This window comes from Azolla caroliniana, unplaced genomic scaffold (assembly GCF_043228905.1).
Source record: "Azolla caroliniana isolate FFs.n. ecotype wild unplaced genomic scaffold, voAzoCaro1.0.p SCAF_10, whole genome shotgun sequence".
NCBI classification, from domain to species: Eukaryota; Viridiplantae; Streptophyta; class Polypodiopsida; order Salviniales; family Salviniaceae; genus Azolla; species Azolla caroliniana.
In genome coordinates, this window is record NW_028230445.1 from 3,633,597 (window position 1) to 3,655,497 (window position 21,901).

Below are 21,901 nucleotides of genomic sequence, written 5' to 3' on the forward strand. Positions count from 1 at the left end.
TGATCTGCATTGAAAAGTCTAAGGGCTTTGAATGGTGCAATTGTGGTTGTCTCTTTATCACATGGCTCTCTTGTACTGCATATCTTTAGGATAGGAAATGGCAAGTGATATATGATGTTGAGTTATATGTCTTATTATGTTGTTCCTTACTGGCATTGGGGCTATGTATTGTGTTTTGTGAGGGTAATTTTAAAAGTAAATACATTATTATATCATTTGCCAATGGCAGTAAAGATAGGAAATGGTTAGTGATATATGATGTTGAGTTATGTGTCTTATGATGTTGTTCCTTATTGGCATTGGCGCTATGTATTGTGTTTTGTGAGGGTAATTTTAAAAGTAAATACATGAATATAGTTAGAAAAGAAAATTACGAGCGATATATGATGTTGATCCATGTGTGTTAGTGCATTGCTATTTATCTGCGCTGTAAATTATGCATCGTCTTTTGTAGCCCTAGTTTTGAATGTAAATACATTTATTTAGGCTTATCTGCGCTGTTGGTTATATATTGTCTTTTGTAGCCCTAGTTTTGAATGTAAAGACATTTATTTGGGCCTAAAACTAGTATAGAAAAAGCTCAGTACTTGAAAGTTTTCCTTTACGTTCTTATTGTAATCAATCTATAGCTTTATGAAAGTTGCATGCTATTTACAGCTCTTCTCAATATTTATTACTTATTGTTAGATTCTCTCTCAGTATTCTTTGCTTTTGAAACTGGTTCCTAAACGTCAATTCATCGTTTACTAACAAATTAAAGCCAATGCATTCTGCATTACATGTGATGCTTTGATTTCCTAGTAATGTTCTTGGTCTCGATTACTCTCATTGAAATAGGGTTAGCATTTGATTGTAGCCAATAATATATATATCAAAGGGAGATTTCATGCCTTAAAATTAGTTACTGGGTGTTGTGAACCCAATCTTTTTCTTCCTTCTTAAGACACTCTACCGTATTGTATGCACTCTTTGAAGAAATAAGCATTTAATTTATTACCTGATGACTCTTTTTGTCTCATTCTGGGAACTTAAATTGTTCCCCCCCTACTGTTGCCCCTTTTGCAACAACCTAGATTAATAATCTAAACATCTCTTCCCTCATAGACTATGTTGATTACACCTGGTTTAGTCAAGCAATTAAGAATTGAAGGGACTTCTTGCAGTCTTGGATCTGAATTCAAGCATATGCAGATCCATTGTCTAAGGACCTTCTTTATGATCAATTTCTTGATTAAGTAGTCCAACTGTGTTTGGATTGTGGGATGGCCAACACAAATACTCTACTCTCACCATGATCACAAAGTATAGAAAAGAACAAAATTCTTAAAACATTTTAGGATTTGTGAAATGAATCAAGCTTCTTAGAAGCTATAAATATGTGTGATTACAGATTGAAGCAGTTCTGACATGGTGGATGAATGAATTTGGCTTTTAAGAGAGAATTTAAATACAAAAAGGATTGGTAGTAATTACGTAATGAATGAGCCTTCTAATGAGAAGTTGAAAATGGGTTGATATACAGAAATTGTGGTGATATATGGGGAGGGGCAAAAGAATCAATTGGCTTTGACATGAAAATCGCGGGTTTGGTAATCTCGTGTGGCGGAGGAAGCATTTTGTTGAAGATAAGGATGAAGACGATGGGCGGTCCGATGGTCGAGACAAGGTGTGGTCGAAGTCGGCGAATCACAAGCCAACGAGCTATACTCAATAGATCGAGTATCTACACCATCTCCATTGTTGTTATGTTTGCCCACGATTGCACGCAACAATAGGGGCACCAAGCCTTCCATGAATATGTGTATGAGGTGCTATTAATGTCCACCAAGATAGATAGATAGATAGATAGATAGATAGATAGATAGATAGATAGATTCTGTTATCGTCTTCGGAGGTCAAATATGACCTATGAGATCAATATACGATGTGGGAGAGGGTGACAACTGGTAAGGTTGATTGGTTTGTTTTGTCCCCTTTTAGCCAAGACACCCTTATATATGTGATCGCCACAAGTTGTTCGGTTTGGATTCAAATGTCAAGCACCATTATTATGACCTTTTCTTTAAATTGCACGTTTCGGCTTCGCATCAATACCTTTTTTTTTGTTGTTGCCACCAATAGGGCACTTGTTCCGGTCACTGCTGATGTTTCTTCTTTTTAACAATCACTCATTTTTATTTCTCCACCTTTTGTGCACCATTTGTTGTGACGAAGCCATTTACATCACTGACTCATACCTTTACACATCACATCCTACATTACCTATTGCTACAAGTTGCCTACTCTCCTACATTGCACTCCTCACCCAATTCTTTATGATCTCTAAGGGTTTGATATTCTCTACCTCGTGTTTTTTGTTTTTGCATTCATTGACACTAAGACCCCACATCTCAATTTTTTGGTCCTAAATTACAGTGAGAATCAATTATGTGTCGTGTGTGTACATGAGTGCGAAGTTGTTATGACGCTCATTAGATTTACTTCAAATCTCCCCTGCATTGGTTTATGGACCATTGTTTGTCCTATTTGCAAATGTTTTCAATGGGTTTTTATCATCATGCTGATTTTGAAAGTAATTCATGCCTCATCTCATCACCATCAACCAATTTTATAAGAAGATGATCTATTATTTATTGTCATTTAGTGGGAGCACACAGTTTTCTCCATATCTTGATGTTTAAGTAACTCATGTATCACCTCACCACCATCCACACATTTGATAAGATGATCTATTATTTGTCATAATTTAGTGGGTGCACATAGTTTTCTCCACATTTTGATGTTTCTACTTGTTATGTTTTTCTTCTATATTCAAAAGGAGGGACTTCTCGATAGTTGACTGATCCTAACAACATTCTCTATTATGTTGTTCAAACTTCGTTTATATTGAATAGAACTTGAACTATCCAGTTCATTGTTGCCTTGAGAGCATGGTAAGAAATAGTTAATTATAAAGAAACAATGACCTATCTATCCACTTCATTGTTGCCTTGATGGTCTGCTAATTTATTATAAATATAGCATTGCCTATCTTTAAACTAGAACTTTAGTGCACTATCATCACGTGATCAACAATGTTATATCTTGTGAAGCAAAATTGTCAACCTACATGATATTAAAGTCATAAACTTAATTGTAATGCCATTGTAAATAACCCCAGACTTTAGTGTTCATCCAATTTCTCATATTAGTTGGTTGGAAAACAATTTACATCAGGTGGTAAATTGGTAATGTGGTGCCCTTCTCTCATTTCACAAACTTTGCATCTTTAATCTAACAAAACCCTAGATTCTCATAGTTGTTAAAAAACGCGTATTCTACATTTAGAGTACGTTTTAGAATACTCTGAAGTATTCTACATGTATTCTACGTTTTAGAACAGCCGTTTTTAAAATTTTGACATATTCTACGCATTCTAAAAATTTGACCTATTCGACATATTTAAAAAGTATTTATCATTTCAAAAACAATTTAAATATTTTTTTGAAAAAAAATCTTTAGATTTTAAGAAGTATTCTAAACATATTCTAAGTATTTTATACATATTCTAAGTATTTTTAAAACGAAGTTAGAATACTTGTAGAATACTTAGAATATGTATTCTACGCGTATTTTATGCTAAGTATTTTACAACAATGATTCTCACAAGAGGGCTTTGACACAATTTGTAGCAAAGTGTTTCTGTGAGGTGGAAATACATTCATGTTTGTTCTAGAGTCTTTAACTAGTCTTCATGGTGGCTTGACACTACCCTAAAGAACAAATTTTATACATACAACCTCAAAACCTAAAGAACATTCTTGAATAGTGCAAGTATGGTTCTTTTCTTGACACTACCCTTAGTTGATGTAGGAGGTCCAAACCCAAACTACACATTCATGAAGTACACTTCTCGATTTGTAAGGAACATTTAAGAGCACGCTAGGCATCAAAGGCATATGCTCTTCAAAATGTTAATAGTTCGACATTCACCTCATCATGACTCCACATATGAGACCCAAACAACCATTCCATCTAGAGCCATTTTGTGATCTTTCATCACCAAGATTCCTATGGTCTTCTCTCTCTCGCTCTCTCTACATATAAACGTATGCTATGAAATTGACAATAATAAAGTATTGCGTTTCTTTAAAATTCGTGGAGCTCCCTTTAGAGATGCCTTGGGCATAATGGATTAATCGTCCAATATTCACAACAATTTAGTGTGTGGAGTCACCAATGTTAATTGTTGTTGTCTACCATTGACCCATTCTCCATCACCATTTATGATATTATTTTTAGGAATATGTCCCTCCTCTGGGAGAAATCGACTGTTGGTGTCTATGAGGGAAGTCGGTAGGTGAACAAAGACAAGCTGAACACTGGATGGTCTGTCAGATCGACTAGCAAGTTGATAGGGTTGTCGACTGCTCTAAAGGAGATATATAGAGTCGACTACATCATGAATTCTCTAGGTTAAGGAGAAGGCCAACTAGTCGTGTCGACTGGATAGCCGACATGGGAGTCGATTAGTCAGCTGATAAGCTGAGATTAATAATAATAATAATAATAATAATGAAAGCTATGTTTGTAAATAGCCCATACGGTGTATGAGTATAAATACACCTAGGGCAAACATAGTGAGTGGAGCGTAGAACATAAGGAAATGTTGTACAGAGCGTAATAGAATGCAAAAGACAGAGAGAACTTGTGAGTAAGCATCGCAATAGCTGTGTAACAGTAGACGCTAAGAGCCTTGTGTGGTTGATACACTCTATACAAAGAGTGCTGTAATATTTTCTCCATTGTACATCTCTGATATAGTGATTCTCTGTTGCCTGTGGTTTTCCCCGTTTTAGGGTTTCCACGTTAAAACTGTGTGTACTGTGTATTTTTTGTGCATTCGCTATTTTTTCTTGTTTCTGCATGGTGCATTTCAACATATCCTTTACAGATTGACAATCCCTTTCCTCACAAACTGGTGTCAGAGCTTGAAGTGCAAAAATGGAAGGAGGTGTGAGTGGCTTTCCAGGAATGATGTTGTTGAACTCACACAACTATCATAACTGGATTATCAAAATGGAAGATCTTCTCATTGTCAAAGATCTGTATGAGCCCATCGACAAAGAAGAAATACCCACAGGGGTATTAGAGTCTGAATGGAAACTCCTGAACAGGAAGGCAGTGGCCATCATTAGACAATGGGTAAATGTGAGCGTCCTTCAGCATGTGGCTAACGACACTAATGCCTACGAGATGTGACAGAAGTTGTCAGGGTTGTACGAGAGGAAGAATGCCCTCAACAAAACATCTTTGATGAGAAAGATTGTGAGACTGAAGTATAAACACCAAGAAAGCATAGTTGTACACATCAACACATTCATGCGGATAGTAAACCAACTTGTTGTAGCCAAGTTTCCCCTTGATGATCCTATGTAGGCCCTTCTACTGGTGTGTACCCTGCCAGATAGTTGGGAGAACCTGGTGGTGACTCTCAACACCTCGTGTCAAGAAGAGAACTTGTCCCTACTAGTGATAAAGACAAGTATCTTGAACGAGGAGACAAGATTCAAGGAAGGACAAGGGTGTCCTGTCCCAATCGGAGTCAAATTTGGCTCAACATCCGGGCAAAGGAAGATATAAGCAGAGAAGTCCATAGAGAAGAGAAAAATGCCATGTTAGGACCAAGTCGAGAGGTAAGCTTACATGCGTTTATTGTGGAAAACCTGGACATTTCCAGAAGGACTGTGGACACCTTAAGAAGGACAAAGGTGTCTCAAATGATGTCGAACCCAGAAAGATCTCCGATAAAAAGAGCACTTTAGTCGTGTCTACAAGCAAAGAGGAGCTTCTATTCATTTGTGAACAGGCCAGTGCAAACCTTACAAATGAAGAGTGCACATGGGTGATTGATTCTGGTGCATCATTCCACATAACTCCTTCGAGAGAGTGGTTCTAGTCTTACACAACTGGTGACTATGGCTATGTAAAGATGGGGGATAATAGAGAGTGCAAGATAGGTGGCGTCAAAGTGTATGTTTGATAATATCGACTCATTGTCGGCTGACTTTGAGGGATGTTCGACATGTTCATGATATCAGGTTGGATCTAATATCAACTAGAAGGTTGGACGATGAAGGCTAGGAGTTTTCGAAATGGCAAGTGGAAGTTTTGTCGGGGAAATCATATAGTGGCCCGAGCACAGAAACATGGCACCTTGTATATGATGCAAGCCAAAGTGTGCAAGAATGAAGCAAATGTGGCAACCAACACGAGTGGAGAGATATGGCATAAGAAGCTTGGCCATATGAACAAGAGGGGAATGCATATCCTAGCCGATCAGAAACTCCTTTTAGAAGTAAAAGGAGTGCACTTGGAGAAATGTGTCGACTGTCTGGTCGGAAAGCAGAACAAAGCAGTATTCCACTCGAGACCACCAAGGAGAAGAGAAACTGCACTGGAAATAGTACACACAGACGTGTGCTGTGTTGATGCTCCATCACATTGTGGTGGATAGTACCTTGTAACGTTCATTGATGACTACAGGCGAAAATTGTGGTCTTTCATACTAATGTCGAAGGATCAAGTATTGTCGGTATTCAAAGAGTTCCAGGCCAGAGCTGAAAGGGAGTCGGGTTGGAAGTTGAAGGCTGCGCGAATCGACAATGGTGGCGAATACAGAGGACAGTTCGAGGAGTACTGCAAGTCCCAAGGTATTCGAGTCCAATACACAATACCTAAGACTCCTGACCTGAATGGACTTGTAGAGAGGATGAATCAGACGATAATGGAAAGAGTGAGGAGCATGTTATGCAAAGCTGTCGAAATCATATTGGGATGAGGCAATATACACGACTGTTTATCTTATCAACAAGTTTCCCTCAATACCTCTAAAAGGTGATGTTCCACAAAGGGTGTGGTCAGGTAAAGATGTTTCCTATCAACACTTGAAGGTGTTCAGATGCCTGGTATTAGAGGTCAAATCTCGACAACAAGTCGAAACCATGCATATTCTTGGGATACTCGGAGGATGAATCCGGCTACAGGCTGTGGGACCTTCTTGATAAAAAGGTGGTGAGGAGTAGGGATATTGTGTTCATGGAAGGCAAGACAATTGAGGATTGGAAACAACAGAAGTTGGGACAGACTTCCCAGTTGACTCCCACCAACTTGAACTTAGGACCGGTGGACCCGACACAGTCGGCTGCGAGGAGACAACCAGTTGAAATAGCTGAATCCAAGTCAATCGACTCGAACTAACCGACAAACACATAATATGAGTCGGAGTCGACTGATCTACTAAAGTCGACTGAGGCATATGAGTTACAGTCAGTAGAACTCCAACAACCGACCAACATGCATGAACTCAAGCTGAATGAGGAGTCGGCAAAGACATTCAAACCTGAGCCGACAATGGGAGGCAAGCGATATCCACTCAGAGAAAGGATAGCACCCACACGATACGCTAGTCAATATGTCCTCTTGACTGATGAAGGTGGGGCGGAATGTTATGATGAAGCCATAGCCGATGAGCACAAAGAGAAATGGTTGACTGCAATGCAAGACGAAATGGACTCCTTGCATGAAAATTACACATACGATCTGGTTGAGATGCCGAAACGGAAGAGAGCACTAAGAAACAAATAGGTCTACAAGGTGAAAACTGGAGAAGTCGACAACGCATCCAGATATAAAGCCCACATTGTGGTGAAGGGATTTCACCAAAAAAAGGGTGTCGACTTTGACGAAATATTCGCCCTAGTTGTGAAGATGACATCCATCCGAACTGTTCTGAGCATAGCTACCAGTATGGAACTGGAGATGGAACAATTGGATGTCAAAACAACATTCTTGCATGGGGAGTTAGATGAAGAAATTTACATGCAACAACCCAAAGGCTTTGTGGAGAAAGGAAAAGAAAACCCGGTGTGTCGACTGAAGAAAAGCTTGTATGGTTTGAAACAAGCTCCACACCAATGGTACAAAAAGTTCGAATCCTTCATGCTGGAACATGGGTTCCATAAAACACAACTTGATCATTGTATGTTTGTAAAAAGGTATGATGAAGGCGACTTCTTGATTCTCCTATTATATGTGGATGACATGTTAATAGTCGGACAAGAAAGAAGGCCCTAGGCAAATCGTTTGCCATTAAAGATCTTGGACCGACCAAACAAATCTTGGGGATGCACATAGTTCGGGATAGAACTAAGAAGTGTTATGGTTGTCACAAGAAAAAGATGTGACAAAGACCTTGGAAAGAATCAACATGTCAGACGCAAAGCCAGACGGTTTTGTGTTGTCGATAAAACTACAAGCTAAATGCCAAGCAATGCCCCAAAGGGGATAAGGAAAAGGCCCAGATGAGGAAAGCACCATATATCTCGACCATCGACAGTTTAATGTAGGCTATGGTTTGTACGAGGCCAAACATAATATTTGTTGTGGGAGCAGTAAAACAATACATGAGTAATCCAGGAAAAGAATACTTGGCAACAGTGAAATGGATACTCAGGTATTTGGAAGGCACCTCAAGGGTATGCCTAAGGTATGGTTTCGGAAAACCTATGGTCAAAGGTTTTTCTGATTCATACATGTCGGGGGATGTAGACTCCAATCGATCCACATAAGGTTAAGTGATGATCTATGTAGGGGGAGCAATGTCGTGGCAGTCAAGACTACAAAAGACTGTGGCTTTGTCAACCACAGATGCAGAGTATATGGCCACGGTAGAGGCTGGTAAAGAGCTTATTTGGATGAAGAACTTTCTTAATGAACTGGGAATGAAGCAAAGTGATTTCTTACTTTATTATGACAATCAGAGTGCCATACATCTAGCAAAAAACGTTGCTTACCACTCATGGACCAAACAGATACAAAGACGGTATCACTGGTTGCAAAAGAAAGTGGATGAAGGAGAGTTTACCCTCATGAAGATCCATACTGACGATAATGGATCTGACATGCTCACGAAGAACCTACCTATGGACAGACTCAAAGTTTGTCGACAAAAGACTCGAAAGACCGACTCCTCCCCATAGGAGTGAAGGGGGAGTTTGTTAGGAATATGTCCCTCCTCTGGGAGAAGTCGACAATTAGTGTCTATGAGAGAAGTCGGCAATCGAATAGAGACAAGTCAAACACTAGATGGTCGATCGGATCGACTAGCGAGTCGACTGCTCTGAAGGAGATAGAGAGAGTCGACTATAATAGTCGATTACATCATGAATGCTCCAGGTCAAGGAGAAGGCTAATTAGTCGAGTCGACTGGATAGCCAACATGGGAGTCGGTTAGTCGGGCTGAGTGGAAAATCGACATAGGAGTCGATTAGTCAGCTGATCAATTATGATTAATAATAATAATAATAACGAAAGTTATATTTGTAAATAGCCCATACTATGTATGAGTACAAATACATCGAGGGCAAACATAGTGAGTGGAGCGTAGAACATAACAAAGTGTTGTATAGAGCGTAACAAAGTGTAGAAAAGAGAGAGAGCGTGAGTGAGCGACGCCATAGTTGTGTAACAGGAGACACCAAGAGCCTTGTGTGGCTGATACACTCTATACAAACAATGTTGTAATCTATTCTCCCTTGTACATCTCTGATATAGTGATTCTTTGTTGCCCGTGGTTCTCCCCATTTTAGGGTTTCCACGTTAAAATTGTGTATATTGTGTATTTTCTATATATTCGTTATTTTTTCCTGTTTCGGCGCAGTGCATTTCAGCATATCCTTCACAGATGAACGATCCCTTTCCTCACAATTATCATGTTGATGTGCAAGAAACATATACATTCATTATTAGTCAATCATTAACATGCCGCGATGTCTTTTTGCTGAAAAGTAAGTTCCATCATAGGTTTAAATGGCAAATTTTGCAAAAGAATTTGAACTCTCTTGTCAAGATTTGACCACTCTAAAGCACCATAGAGACATCAAGTACGTTGTCATGGAAATCTGCGCGTGTGTGTCGGATCGGCGAGACCACCAAGCTCACAGACCAAGGAGAGATGGTTGCCAGAAGGCCGATTTCTCTAGGGCCGGTTACATTAGTTGTGGCACCAACCAGGACGATTCCGAATGCGATCCAGAAGCAACCGAACCAAACAGATACGGATGCGACCGGATGTGCCCGGATGCGTTTCGGAAGCAACCAGGTTGAAGAGAGGGAGAGCACACGCACACACACCAACTCTTCACACCCTCTTATATACAAGAAGACGAGTCTCCAAACCAAAATAGGAGACACGCCACGACACAGAACAACTCAACACACACACACACACACACACACACACATCACAAATGCATCTTGATAGGACGAAAACCAAAGATACCGACACAGACATATGCACACCGATGTTTTCTCATATATATTTACAAGGGACACAAGTTACAATGCCGGTTTTGAGCCGATCCAATACCGAACAGATACAGTAGCTGTCTACATGCAAGTTCCGATTGGGGAGCACTCAGGCTCACCTACATGAGTGGAAGCCTTGTGCTGAAGAAGAGCCTTCTTACTGAAGCACATCGGTTGTCTGTCGCCAAGCCGCCAATCGGGGAGCACTCAGGCTCGCCTACGCAAGTGGGGTCTTGCACAGGAGACAGAGCTACCAACAGAAACCCTCAGAGCATACGAGCTCTAAACCGGACTAAACCCTAACAAAAGAAGAGAGATAAGAACTGAGAGAAACCCTAAACCTCCACTCCAAGAGAAACCCAACCCCCATAACGAAGAAGACCTCCAAGAAACCCTAGAAGAAAGTAAGAAGGTAAGAAGAAGAGAAAAACTACTATACCTTAGACCTAACGATATACCCTCCTAACTGAAAATGGGCAACCCATTCACAAGAGATAGTCCAAGGAGGGAAGGACGTTACAATGTGGGATAAATATCCCCTATTATTTTATATACATTTCCTAATGTACATGTGCACATGTTGCACATCGATGACTTTGCCCATTCCATCCAGTTTTCTCACCATAGCCAAAAAACTTCACGACAACGTCCGATATAAAATGCATACCCATTGTTTACTATAGTATTATATGACACGATTTTTATAGTGATGTATTTAATGTGTCATACAAACCTTGTTCTTTCTTCTTTGTATGCATATTACAGTAATTGTCTCGAATAAAAAGTTTGTATATTACATTAATGACAAGCGAGTTTAGATTATCATAAACACTATTTCAACTTTAGTGATCTTGCTTCTCCTTATTATCCTCCATTCATCTCACATTGGAAGTTGTCTAGCATCTATGACAAGATGATACACCACCAAATTCCATCCAAGTTCTTGTGGGAGTGACTTCGAGTAAACAAAAGTTCTAACTTAGAATCACCAACCTTTTGTGGACCCAATATGAGAGAGAGTTTTCTACAATGTATTGCATATCAAGCATGTGGAAGATGGTGAATTTGAACTATGACGCTACATATATATAGCTATGATGGCTTATATATGGCAATCCATCATTTCTTTTTAAAATGCTCGTTGGGTATTTAAACTTTCACAATGTCTCATTTGAACCTTCATAGTGATATTTATTAAGGCTCAATTTATAATAAAACAACATCAAGCCATTTTTATCGTTGACAATAAATGCATATCAAGGGAGTAACATAAGTTACGTCATAATAGAAGTTAATCATTTATATGGAGCAATAATGCTTGCTTGGTATACATATTTTACAAGAGGACTACCCAAATTTAATGCCAACATATGATACTAGTGTTACATAAATTTCTACAAACACAATGTATTAGTAGAATCAATAAATTTATGTATACTAGTATCGAACAGTATCCACATGTAAATGTGCTGTCATATTAAGACATTGTAACATAGGCTCTCCTTTTTCATTTACTTTAAATGAAGATATTCCTCCATTGTTTACATCAACGGCTCGAAACCTACACAAAATAGTCTCTCTCTCTCTCTCTCTCTCTCTCTCTACCCTAAACAAGTTCGAGAGTCTAAGCATCACACTTTGATACAATGCTCTGCCTTTGATCATATATTCGAAATGCTTTCTACACATCTTGCCCCAAATGCAATCCTTGCACGAATTTCTCTCACAATCACACAATGTGCACTCTCAATTGCAACATTCATTGGTAAGTTCTTGAACATCGAGAGTCACTACTCACTTTCACATGTATTATGTGAAATGTAACAATTTTGGTCTCATAGGTCATATTTGACCTCCAAAGACGATAGTAGAATCTATCTATCTATCTATTTCTCTTACACATACGCACACACATATTGATACAATACTCTTATCTTTCATTACATTCAACTATGCTTTCCACAAATCTTCAACCAAGCCCAATCCTCGCACAATCACAATGTGCACTCCCAAAAGAAAATTCCATTAATAAAGTGCATGAACATTGAGAGTGACTACTCACTGTCACGTGTATTATGTGAAAACATTATATTTTTAGTCTTATAGATCATATTTGACCTCCAAAGACGATAATAAAATCTCTCTCTCCCTTACTCTCTCATTTGCTTTCCACACATTATCAATATGGTCCATTGCTTACACACATTCCTCTCACAATCACAATGTGCAATCTCAATTGCAATGTTGAAGGAACGTCCTCCAACAAAGGAACTATTGATTGGCCACAAACTTGCCAAACTTTATACATTGATACTTGCCATCATGTTGTCATAGCATTCAGACAAAAAATTCGAGCCAAGTAGTTCAAGTAGTTCACGTGAAGGAACCCTATCTTTAAATGTGAACTTCTCCAAGTCTTCATGTTTCAAGAGCTTGTTTGGATTCACAAGACATTTGACATCTGTGGCAAACAAGTCAGAGTTTGTCTCAACAATAATAGTGTTCATCATTGAGCCATCCACAAGGAGGGTGTAGAGGTTTAAGAAGTGATTGCGCTTGCTCACCGTAGTTCTCATACTCTGGTCAAAGAGAAAATTCCATATGGCAAGAAAAGATGTCCTCTTTACCTTGCTAGAATCCTGATAAGAACAAGATTTCGAAGTCACACGGCATGGGCAGTACTCAGAACTCATATTGTCACATGAGGGCCTTGGTCAGAGTTGTTGATTCATTGAGATTGAACAAGAGATTCTCGACATCACTCTATAGTTCACAGTGGAAACAGTCAAGAAGTGCTTGCTTGTCCTAGTCAACATCACAAGCAAGTTAGCAAAACTTTGATGCATAAGTCACATTTATTCAAGACATGGGCAGTACTTGAACAACAGATTATCACACTGACAGTTTGAGGACGGTCTCATTCAGAGTAGTCAATTTTATTCTTGACGTCACTCTTGAATTCATGGTGAAACTGGTTAACGACTGGTTGCTCATCCAAGTTGACCTCACAAGCGAGTTAGCAAAAGTTTGATGCATAAATCAAAGTTGTCTGAGAGCCTAGTAGATCGTAAAGTTTGTTAACCGAGGTCCAACCTTCGTCAAAGTTACCAAAAATGGCTTCGAACTCCACGCAAATGCAGAGTAATCTTTAATTGGAGAGGACCGTGCAAACCAAGCTTGTGTTGATTCCATTGGATGTGCACAGGTTGGAGGAACCAAAGTTTCTGCACACCAAACATGGTGGATTGGAACTCGTATAAGGAATCTTGAGCAAATGTTGTATTTTTATGTTGTGAGTGTGGAAGATCGGCCATTATTTGGCTAACAAGGTTGCTTGTAGCTCAAGAATACCAAATTCTCAAAGACACCAGAGGATCCGGGGAGAGGATTAGGGCATATGGGTAGAGATCAATCAAGAGGATGACAAGATGAATGTACTAGAGGATGAACAGTGGTTCAAACAAGAGGATGAGTGGAATAGAAGATGGTGTGGGATAAGATGATAGATTGAGGGTATAGGTGGATGAGGATGAGTGGATTCATACGAGATGAATCAAAGGAGCAGACTTAATTAAATGCGTTGAATTGGATGAGATGAGGAACCTAAGTGCAGACCAAGAGCTTGACACAAAAGGCGAGAGGGAACAAGGGGAGATGAGAACTAAACAACACAATGAGACAAATGACAAAACAATGAATAGCGTCCGAAGACTAGTGTTAATCTACTTGAGATCAAGTGGGGGGGAACTCCCTTTTATAATAACTCATCGAGAATCGTACAGTTGTAAAGTCCAAAGAGGCTGCATGCATAGCTCATACATTGTACGTATGTAATGTATAAAACAGGATTCTCCCTTAATTCCTCTAAAGTAATCTACTTGAGATCAAGTGGGGGGAACTCCCTTTTATAATACCTCATCGAGAATCGTACAGTTGTAAAGTTCAAGGAGGCTGCATGCATAGCTCATACATTGTACATATGTAATGCATAAAACAGGATTCTCCCTTAATTCCTCTAAAGTAATCTACTTGAGATCAAGTGGGGGGAACTCCCTTTTATAATACCTCATCGAGAATCGTACAGTTGTAAAGTCCAAAGAGGCTGCATGCATAGCTCATACATTGTACATATGTAATGTATAAAACAGGATTCTCCCTTAATTCCTCTAAAGTAGATCAACACCAGTCCTAGGATGTTCTCATTGTTTGCCTTCTATCTTGTTGCTTTGTCTAGATCTCTTCACCCATTGTGTTGCCTCTCATCTCTCACCTCAGGCCCTTCAAGTGTACTTAGACCCTTTGCCTCTTTTGACTCTACTTGTCCAATTCTGTTGCTCCAATTCTTTTGGTCTAAATCCTCCCAATCAATTCCACCCATCCGCTCATTCCTCAACTTCACCCATGAACCTTCTCATCTGATATCCCACTCATCCCCTCATCCGCATATCATCTAGTTTGGTCTTCCAAGATGGGACATGTCCAAGATTTTAAGGATTTATTAACCAGGAGTAATTTATCATCAAACTCCAACCTTGGTGTTACCTTGCTGCCTTCAAGCAGGATGTCTAATCAGCATCTTCATGAATGGGCTGTCGTAAGCTTGGTTTACAACATTGATAAAGATTTCCTCATTTATCACAGCAGATAATACACCTTTCTTGCCAAGTTTAAAGCCACTTTTGGTGGGTTTGGTAATTTTAAACCTCGGTTAACAATCTTTATAGCCTACAACAAGAATCTTCGGCACCTTCATTGTACATATGATGTTCTGCTAGCTTGTTTGTCATGTCAATTGGACAAGCACGCATTCCTTGATCAATTCCTCCATGAACTCTGAAGCATTGTGAGGAACCTTTTGCCCAATTCCAACTAACCTATCACTTTGAGCGAGGCCATCACCCAAATTATGTGTCTTGACATCTAGTTGTTCATGTTGTACCACGTGCAACATTTTGCTTAATAATATACTTATGTTCTCTTCTTTGCGGATGATCCCACCTTAGTCTGTAGTGATATGATAGAGATCGAGGCTCAAAACCATTGTGCTCTTAAATGAATACATAGCTCTTGTCGCAACTTTAATCTTAGCCATAGCTTGCCCAAATAGAAGTTTGTATGAGAGAATCATGATTGAAATTGTGGACAGCTCTCTCTCTCCCCATTGCTTTTTTAACCAAAACTTTGGCCCACTACAGAAGGTAATGGTAAATGATGACTATGGGTGCTTGGGGTTGTTGCTAGAGCTCAGGAGACACAGAGAAGTTGTTGAAGGAAAACAATACAACCACACAAGGTCATCAACAAATATTAATCACAACTTTCTTAGGCCCCATCATTCCTACTCACACAACTACCTAATCAAGGGGTGCACAACTAGGCTGCCAACCAGGATAGTACAAAGGGATTACAATAGCTATGAAAATAGCAATTTGATGTGCACTCAAGTATTGGCATTGTGGACCACAATCTCACTATTCTTATCATTCTTTCTTTCTCAAACACACTCTCTTACAAGTGTGCAAGAGTAGTTCAATCAGTATAAAGGCAGTACCCCCCATTCCAATAGAGTGACTATATTGAAAAAGAATAGAGTGATCAAATTGGAAAATGAAACAAAATGAATGGATTGCCCCACATCTCTTGGTAAGAAAAAGGTTCACATGAGACACTATTTTTACATATGTCACAACACAGTTTTATTACCAGGTCTTCTGACATGGAAATACATCTATCTCACACACTGAGTGTGACAGCGCCGCTCAGGACCTCTTCACATCAGTTAGAAAATTAAGATACGGAAATATGAATGCAAATCTATGGAAGAAAATTGTGCCATGGAGGGATGGAATCAAAAGAGCACGATGTCTACCATTGTGCTGTTTTTTTATTGCATAAAGATGTATATACCATTGGCTCCTCAAATAAGGCTTTGGCCCACTATGCAAGGTAATGGAATATGAAGACCAATGGTGCTTGGGACTACTCTTATTAGAATCAGAGAGAGTATTGAAGAAAAATAAACTGCAAAAGCTCGTCATGACTTGTTATTGCTCCATCACTCATTCTACAAGTCAATCGAGGGCTACATAAGGCAGTGTCTCAAACAGAACACTTGAAACAGGTAACAATAGATCAGAAAATACCAATGCATTGTTCACATATGCCACAGCCATCTGGTTGATGGCCTGTCACCCTACTCGTCGACAAATAAAGGCTATTATCACCCAGGACAAAGGAGGCGCTTCCCTCACTTCAGACATCTCTCTTTATGGACGATAAAAATTTTAATTCTATATTGGACCAGCCCATGTTGGATTTTTTAGGGTAGAAGTTCCAATCTATCTAACTTTAGAATCTTAAGTGCTTAGACAACTAGAGTCTATGATACCCTATGTTTAATTATATTTATTTTGGTCTCGTTTTTCTCAAAAATGAGACAACATTTTAAGATATAATCTTCAGTTTGGTCTTATGGGCCATTTTGATGCAAAAACAATGGACTCAACATTGAGAACTTGCCATCCTTTCAATATTGTGAACCGCTCCAAAATGACAAACAGGACAAAGTATTGCAGCAAGATAGCAGCTCTATACCCAAAAGACTTGGATCACACCAAGGAAAATTGTTTCCCCATAGATGGCCTCCTAAAAATATCATTTTATGAACTTCTCAGAGACTGGATTCATACACCACATTTGAGACATTGCAAGTGCTATCATCTCTCACCATCACAGGTGCTTCCCTCGTTACAGCTATCTATACGTTTTGGATCAACCAATGCTAGAGATCCTTCAAACACAAAAATCACAATCTACCTGACTTGAGAATCGTACCTGTATAGTTGAAATGATTCTTTATTCACTTTCATTTTATGTACTATTCACTTAGTTACATTTATTTTGGTTCGTTGTCCTCAAAGACAAGGTTATCTCTTGTTTGGTCTCATAGGCCATTATGGCCTCTTAAAAGACATTATCTATCTTTCTTTCTTTCTACACATATTCCACCACCATTTGACAAATGGTGGAGAACACTGGCCCACAACACTTTGGCCAAATCTTGCTCAACCTTCAAAATCTAGGGAACAATACTTATATTAGCACGCAGGAAGCAACAACAATCGCACATTGCTGATTTTTCCCACAGCTCCACAAATCCTCTGAGAACATGTTGAGGTGTTACTGTAGACTTTGTTGAAGAATGCCAACAATAATTTAAACTGTGAGTACTAGGATATAAGGCAGACGGGCTATACCATCACAAGATCTAAGAGATCATTGAATGGCATGTTCGATCCCCACAAGGACAGCCAAATGCACTTGCTGAACTTTGTCAGAACCTTGTACCACTGCACCAATCAACCTCAGGCAAGATGTTCTATCATCACTACTCAACCCATATGTATTACTTATGTACTTCTTGCTTGTAAACCATCTCTCAAATCATGGTCATGGAGCTTTAGGAGACCTAGAGTTTTTATTTTTGTTTCAGCATGGATATCATTAATTTACAATATTTGTAGTCATGGTTTGTCTCATAGGATGACTTTCGTTGTAGTGAGCTTACCATAGTGGTAGACTGTTAGACTATCAACACAATGTCAATGGTTCATCTTTATTTTCACACGTCTTCTGCTGTACTAGCAATGGGCCCGGTTTCGGCTCAAACTGAACCGAACAGAAAAACCGTGGCTTAATGGTTTATAGGTTCAAAGATAAATAAACGGTTTGGTTTGGTTTCAAATGTTACTAATCGGTTTCAGTTTGGTTCGGTTTTGAATTGACCGGTTTATCGGCTTATCGGTTTCTGTTTATGTGGTTCGGTTTATAGGTTTATAGGTTAAAAAATACTCATAAATATTCTCTATAGGCTCTAATTTTCAACTTTTAATTTTAAACTCTTGTTTTAACTTATTAAATTTTATATGTATTAGATATAGAGTCTCCTTTTCATTTATGATGATCAATTATGATAAGTATGATGATCAAATTTATGATAAGTATAATGATCAAATTTATGATTAGTATGATGACAAAATTTATGATAAGTATGATGACAAAATTTATGATAAGTATGATGACAAAATTTATGATGAGTATGATAAATAAATTTAAGATGATTTTCTCACACAAATTTATAATAAGTATGATGATTAATATCAATAAAAAATGGTTTGGTTTGGTTTTAAATTTTTCGTAAACGGTTTGGTTTCTCCTATTCTTTAAACGGTTCGGTTTAACGGTTCGATTTAAATGGCTTCATAAATTTTAAAACAGTTTCGTTCGGTTTTTATTATTAATAAATGGTTTGGTTTGGTTTGGTTTGGTTTCAAGGCCAAGAAACCGAACCGAACCGAAACCAAACTGGGCCCATTGCTATGATGTACTATACTTCAGTACTCTTGAACTACATGCCCTCCCTCTCTCTATCTTTTTCCCTCGCTTCAGAGATCTCTCCATTCTGGATCAACCTATGCTATAGAGATCTTTTGAAGACAAAAAATACAATCTATCATCCATGTATAGGTAACAGGATTCTTTAGTCATTTTTATTTTTATTTACTTAGTTACAGTTATTTTGGGTTGCTGTTTTCGAAGACGAGACAACATTCTAAAATGTAATCTCTTGTTTGGCTTATAGGCCATTTTGGTCTCTTAAAAGAGGTTAATATATCTTTCTTTCTTTCTCCCTCGCCTTGGTTCGATTAGTCTTTTGCCACTATATCCAAGTCTGCCAAATGATTTGCATGTCAGTATCGCTACGAGCCTCCACCAGAGTTTCCTTTGGCTTCGCCCTACTCCCACCCCCACCCCGCTCTCTTCGCTTCCCCCTCCCCCTCCCCCAATGAGCTAGAGAATTTTCCCTCTTACATATGATAGATAAAACAATAGCCTATGACCAAAGGACTAAAACTTCAGACCATTTTTTACCTGTATGGTTCCATACCAAGGGCAGTACATATCAGAGCTCGCAATATGGACTTGTGTGTGACGACTAGAATTGATTTCCCCTTCAAGACATCACGATAATATTTAAGTGAACAACTTCAACATTCCAATCATTAAGAAGAAAGAATAACATAACCATATATAAATGTCAAAGTCCAGAAATGTTTTTCTTTACCTTTGCACTAAGTATTTCATCCCAAGCCTTTCTTGCTGTATCCCACAAATCAACCACTGGACGCACTCCTTCAACACAGAAGTTGCTTGGGTCTTCCCTCCAACTATTATAAAGATCTGGATATTGCATCTTCGCGTCCTCTACATGGAAAAAAAGCCAATTGTATATAGATTTAACATATGCAATTAGACAGTATTCCATGAATCCAAACACATATCCACAAACCATTTTTCATTCCTTCCAAAAAATGTAGATGTGCTTCCTTAAGTGTATCCAGAAACACCAACTGTCCTTCTCTACCAGCCCAAATCAGCTCAGCAGTTGACTGCCAATCATTTGAATCCAGTAGATAATCCATAGTTGCTTTTTTTATAATTCAATAGCCATTCCCTACTCCATGGTTTTTTGTCTGCTCGGTCCTTTTTATATATTCTCACTTGAAATTTTAAGAACATAAGCATATTCTTTTCTAAGAAGTAAATTCAACACAAGTGCATACCTTTGCTCGCGATATGGGACTTGCAAAGCATTGATCAAACTCAATATTTTCTAAAGCCTGCTTACACTTAAGTGCTTGCACAATTCCTTGGTCAGACAAAATTGATAAATCAGAGCTACCCTACAGAAGGAGGAAAAAAAGCACAATCTCAAAGCATTACCTTTGTACAATTTATTTACATAATTCTCAAATTCACAACTTGATGGCATAGTGGTGAATATTGTGCTTTATAACTTTGACATTACAGAATATTTGAAGTCTCAAGCAATGGATTTTGATGTTGAGTTCAATATAAAACCTCTTAAGAAAAATAGTTTTCAAAGATACACACTAGCAGTTTGCTCCTAAACAAATGGCATTTCGACATTGACATTGACACATTTTCTAAAATATAAAAAGTGGAAAAGACAGCATTGCCCTTGAAAAGACAATGTTAATGGAACAAATAAACTCATACCTGAATCCTGCTATCTGCATTCCAAGTACTAAGACCGTGTCTCACAAGCACTATGTTTTTAACATTCCCTATATGTCTTTGCACAAGGGGTTCAGTTGCACCATAGAAATCGAAGGCACCTCCAGTTAATGACGGTAGTTCCAAGGACTCTTTCACACTTATGAAACCTCGACCATTGCTTCCTTTAAAAAACATGGTTCTCTCTCTCTCTCTCTCTCTCTCTCTCTCTCTCTCTCTCTCTCTCTCTCTCTCTCTCTCTCTCTCTCTCTCTCTGTGTGTATGTATATGCACGTATATATATATATATATATATATATATATATATATATATATATATATATATATATGTAAAGGGTATGATGGGCAAATATAAAATGGGAAAAACACCAAAACAACCAAAAATTGCAGACGATTAGCATATTAGCCCTCAAGGTTTTGAATTGACCAACCCTAAGGTTAAATTTATGAGAATATCCTATGTAATTTTCAAAATATCCGTAAGTTGAAAAAACCCTTAAATTGGAAGGTATTTATCACCAATTATTGTTTTTCATAATTGACCAGAACCCTAAAAAATTCACCCAAATGCCCCTAAGTTGGAGAAACCTCGAAACACACCAAACTTGTCCAGTAATTTTTAGAATGCTGTTTCAGAATACACAGGAACATATCTTAGCTGGCTTTCAAAATTTTACAAGAATACCCCTAACTTTCCAAATTTGATCAGAACGGCCCCTCTGTTAGTATAAAACTAAATACTTATTAAGCTTGGGGTATAAAAAAAACTATACAAAGCATAAGGTCAAATTACCTAACTAACTGCGCAGGAAAAGACAGAGAAAACGCTCATTCTGCACATATACAACATAAACATAGCGTATATATGAACTCAGAATCAAACCTGATGCTGTGGGTTTGTCGATGTGGTTAATGGCTAAGCTCATCTTCTGTTTTCTTCTGGTTGTTCTGGTTTTACTTGCTCTTGTTGCTCTTGTTGTTCTTGTGAACCCATTATAGAAGGGAAGAACACAGGAAGAATCGATATGCAGAGCCATTGATGGAGCATCAATCACATAAACTCTGACTGACTGATTGAGACTGTCTCTAACATGTGTATATGTTCATCATCTGGTCCACATGGCACCATATCCTGAGCTTCCCCTGTTTCCTCCTCCCCACATACTCTACATACATAGGATGTGTCACAAGTCCTATGCATATGGATTGAGTATTGTGTTAGTTTCACATTCGCTAGGCCGGTAGGCCTCCGATAACAGGGCCAGAGTGAGTGTTTCCCCAGACACAGAGACACGTATCGGCTCGCGACCAGTGGCCATAACCCCGTTACGTTCCCCCGAATTACCATTTCTTTGTCCTCCTCCTACTTCCATCGCCCCCGCCCATCTGCTTACCACCCTTGCCCCTGCTCGCGTTTCTATGCGAAAGTTCTGAGGGGAAAACACACTTGTGGTTC

The 21,901-nt window shown here is 38.7% G+C and overlaps 1 protein-coding gene across 1 annotated transcript; it reads right to left on the reverse strand.

Annotated features, from left to right (window-relative positions):
* Window positions 1-11,627: 11,627 nt before the first annotated feature.
* On the reverse strand, window positions 11,628-21,566 carry LOC147858737 (putative 2-carboxy-D-arabinitol-1-phosphatase). The gene is made up of 7 exons (XM_087325567.1): window positions 21,329-21,566; window positions 20,428-20,609; window positions 19,971-20,090; window positions 19,697-19,796; window positions 19,472-19,611; window positions 19,279-19,358; window positions 11,628-11,908 (listed from the first exon to the last, which is right to left on the reverse strand). The coding sequence occupies exons 1-7, from the start codon at window positions 21,480-21,482 to the stop codon at window positions 11,785-11,787; spliced, it is 900 nt and encodes a 299-aa protein (XP_087181693.1). The 5' UTR covers window positions 21,483-21,566; the 3' UTR covers window positions 11,628-11,784.
* Between the last annotated feature and the right edge of the window lie 335 nt (window positions 21,567-21,901).

Bases quoted from the DNA above. Each gene is read 5' to 3' on its own strand.
- LOC147858737 (XM_087325567.1), bottom strand. From the start codon at position 21,482: ATGGCTCTGCATATCGATTCTTCCTGTGTTCTTCCCTTCTATAATGGG. The intron at 19,797-19,970 runs GTATGCACTTGT...AATGATTGGCAG, and splicing joins GTCCCATATCGCGAGCAAAG to TCAACTGCTGAGCTGATTTG. The intron at 19,612-19,696 runs GTTTGTGGATAT...TTTTCCATGTAG, and splicing joins TTTGGAAGGAATGAAAAATG to AGGACGCGAAGATGCAATAT.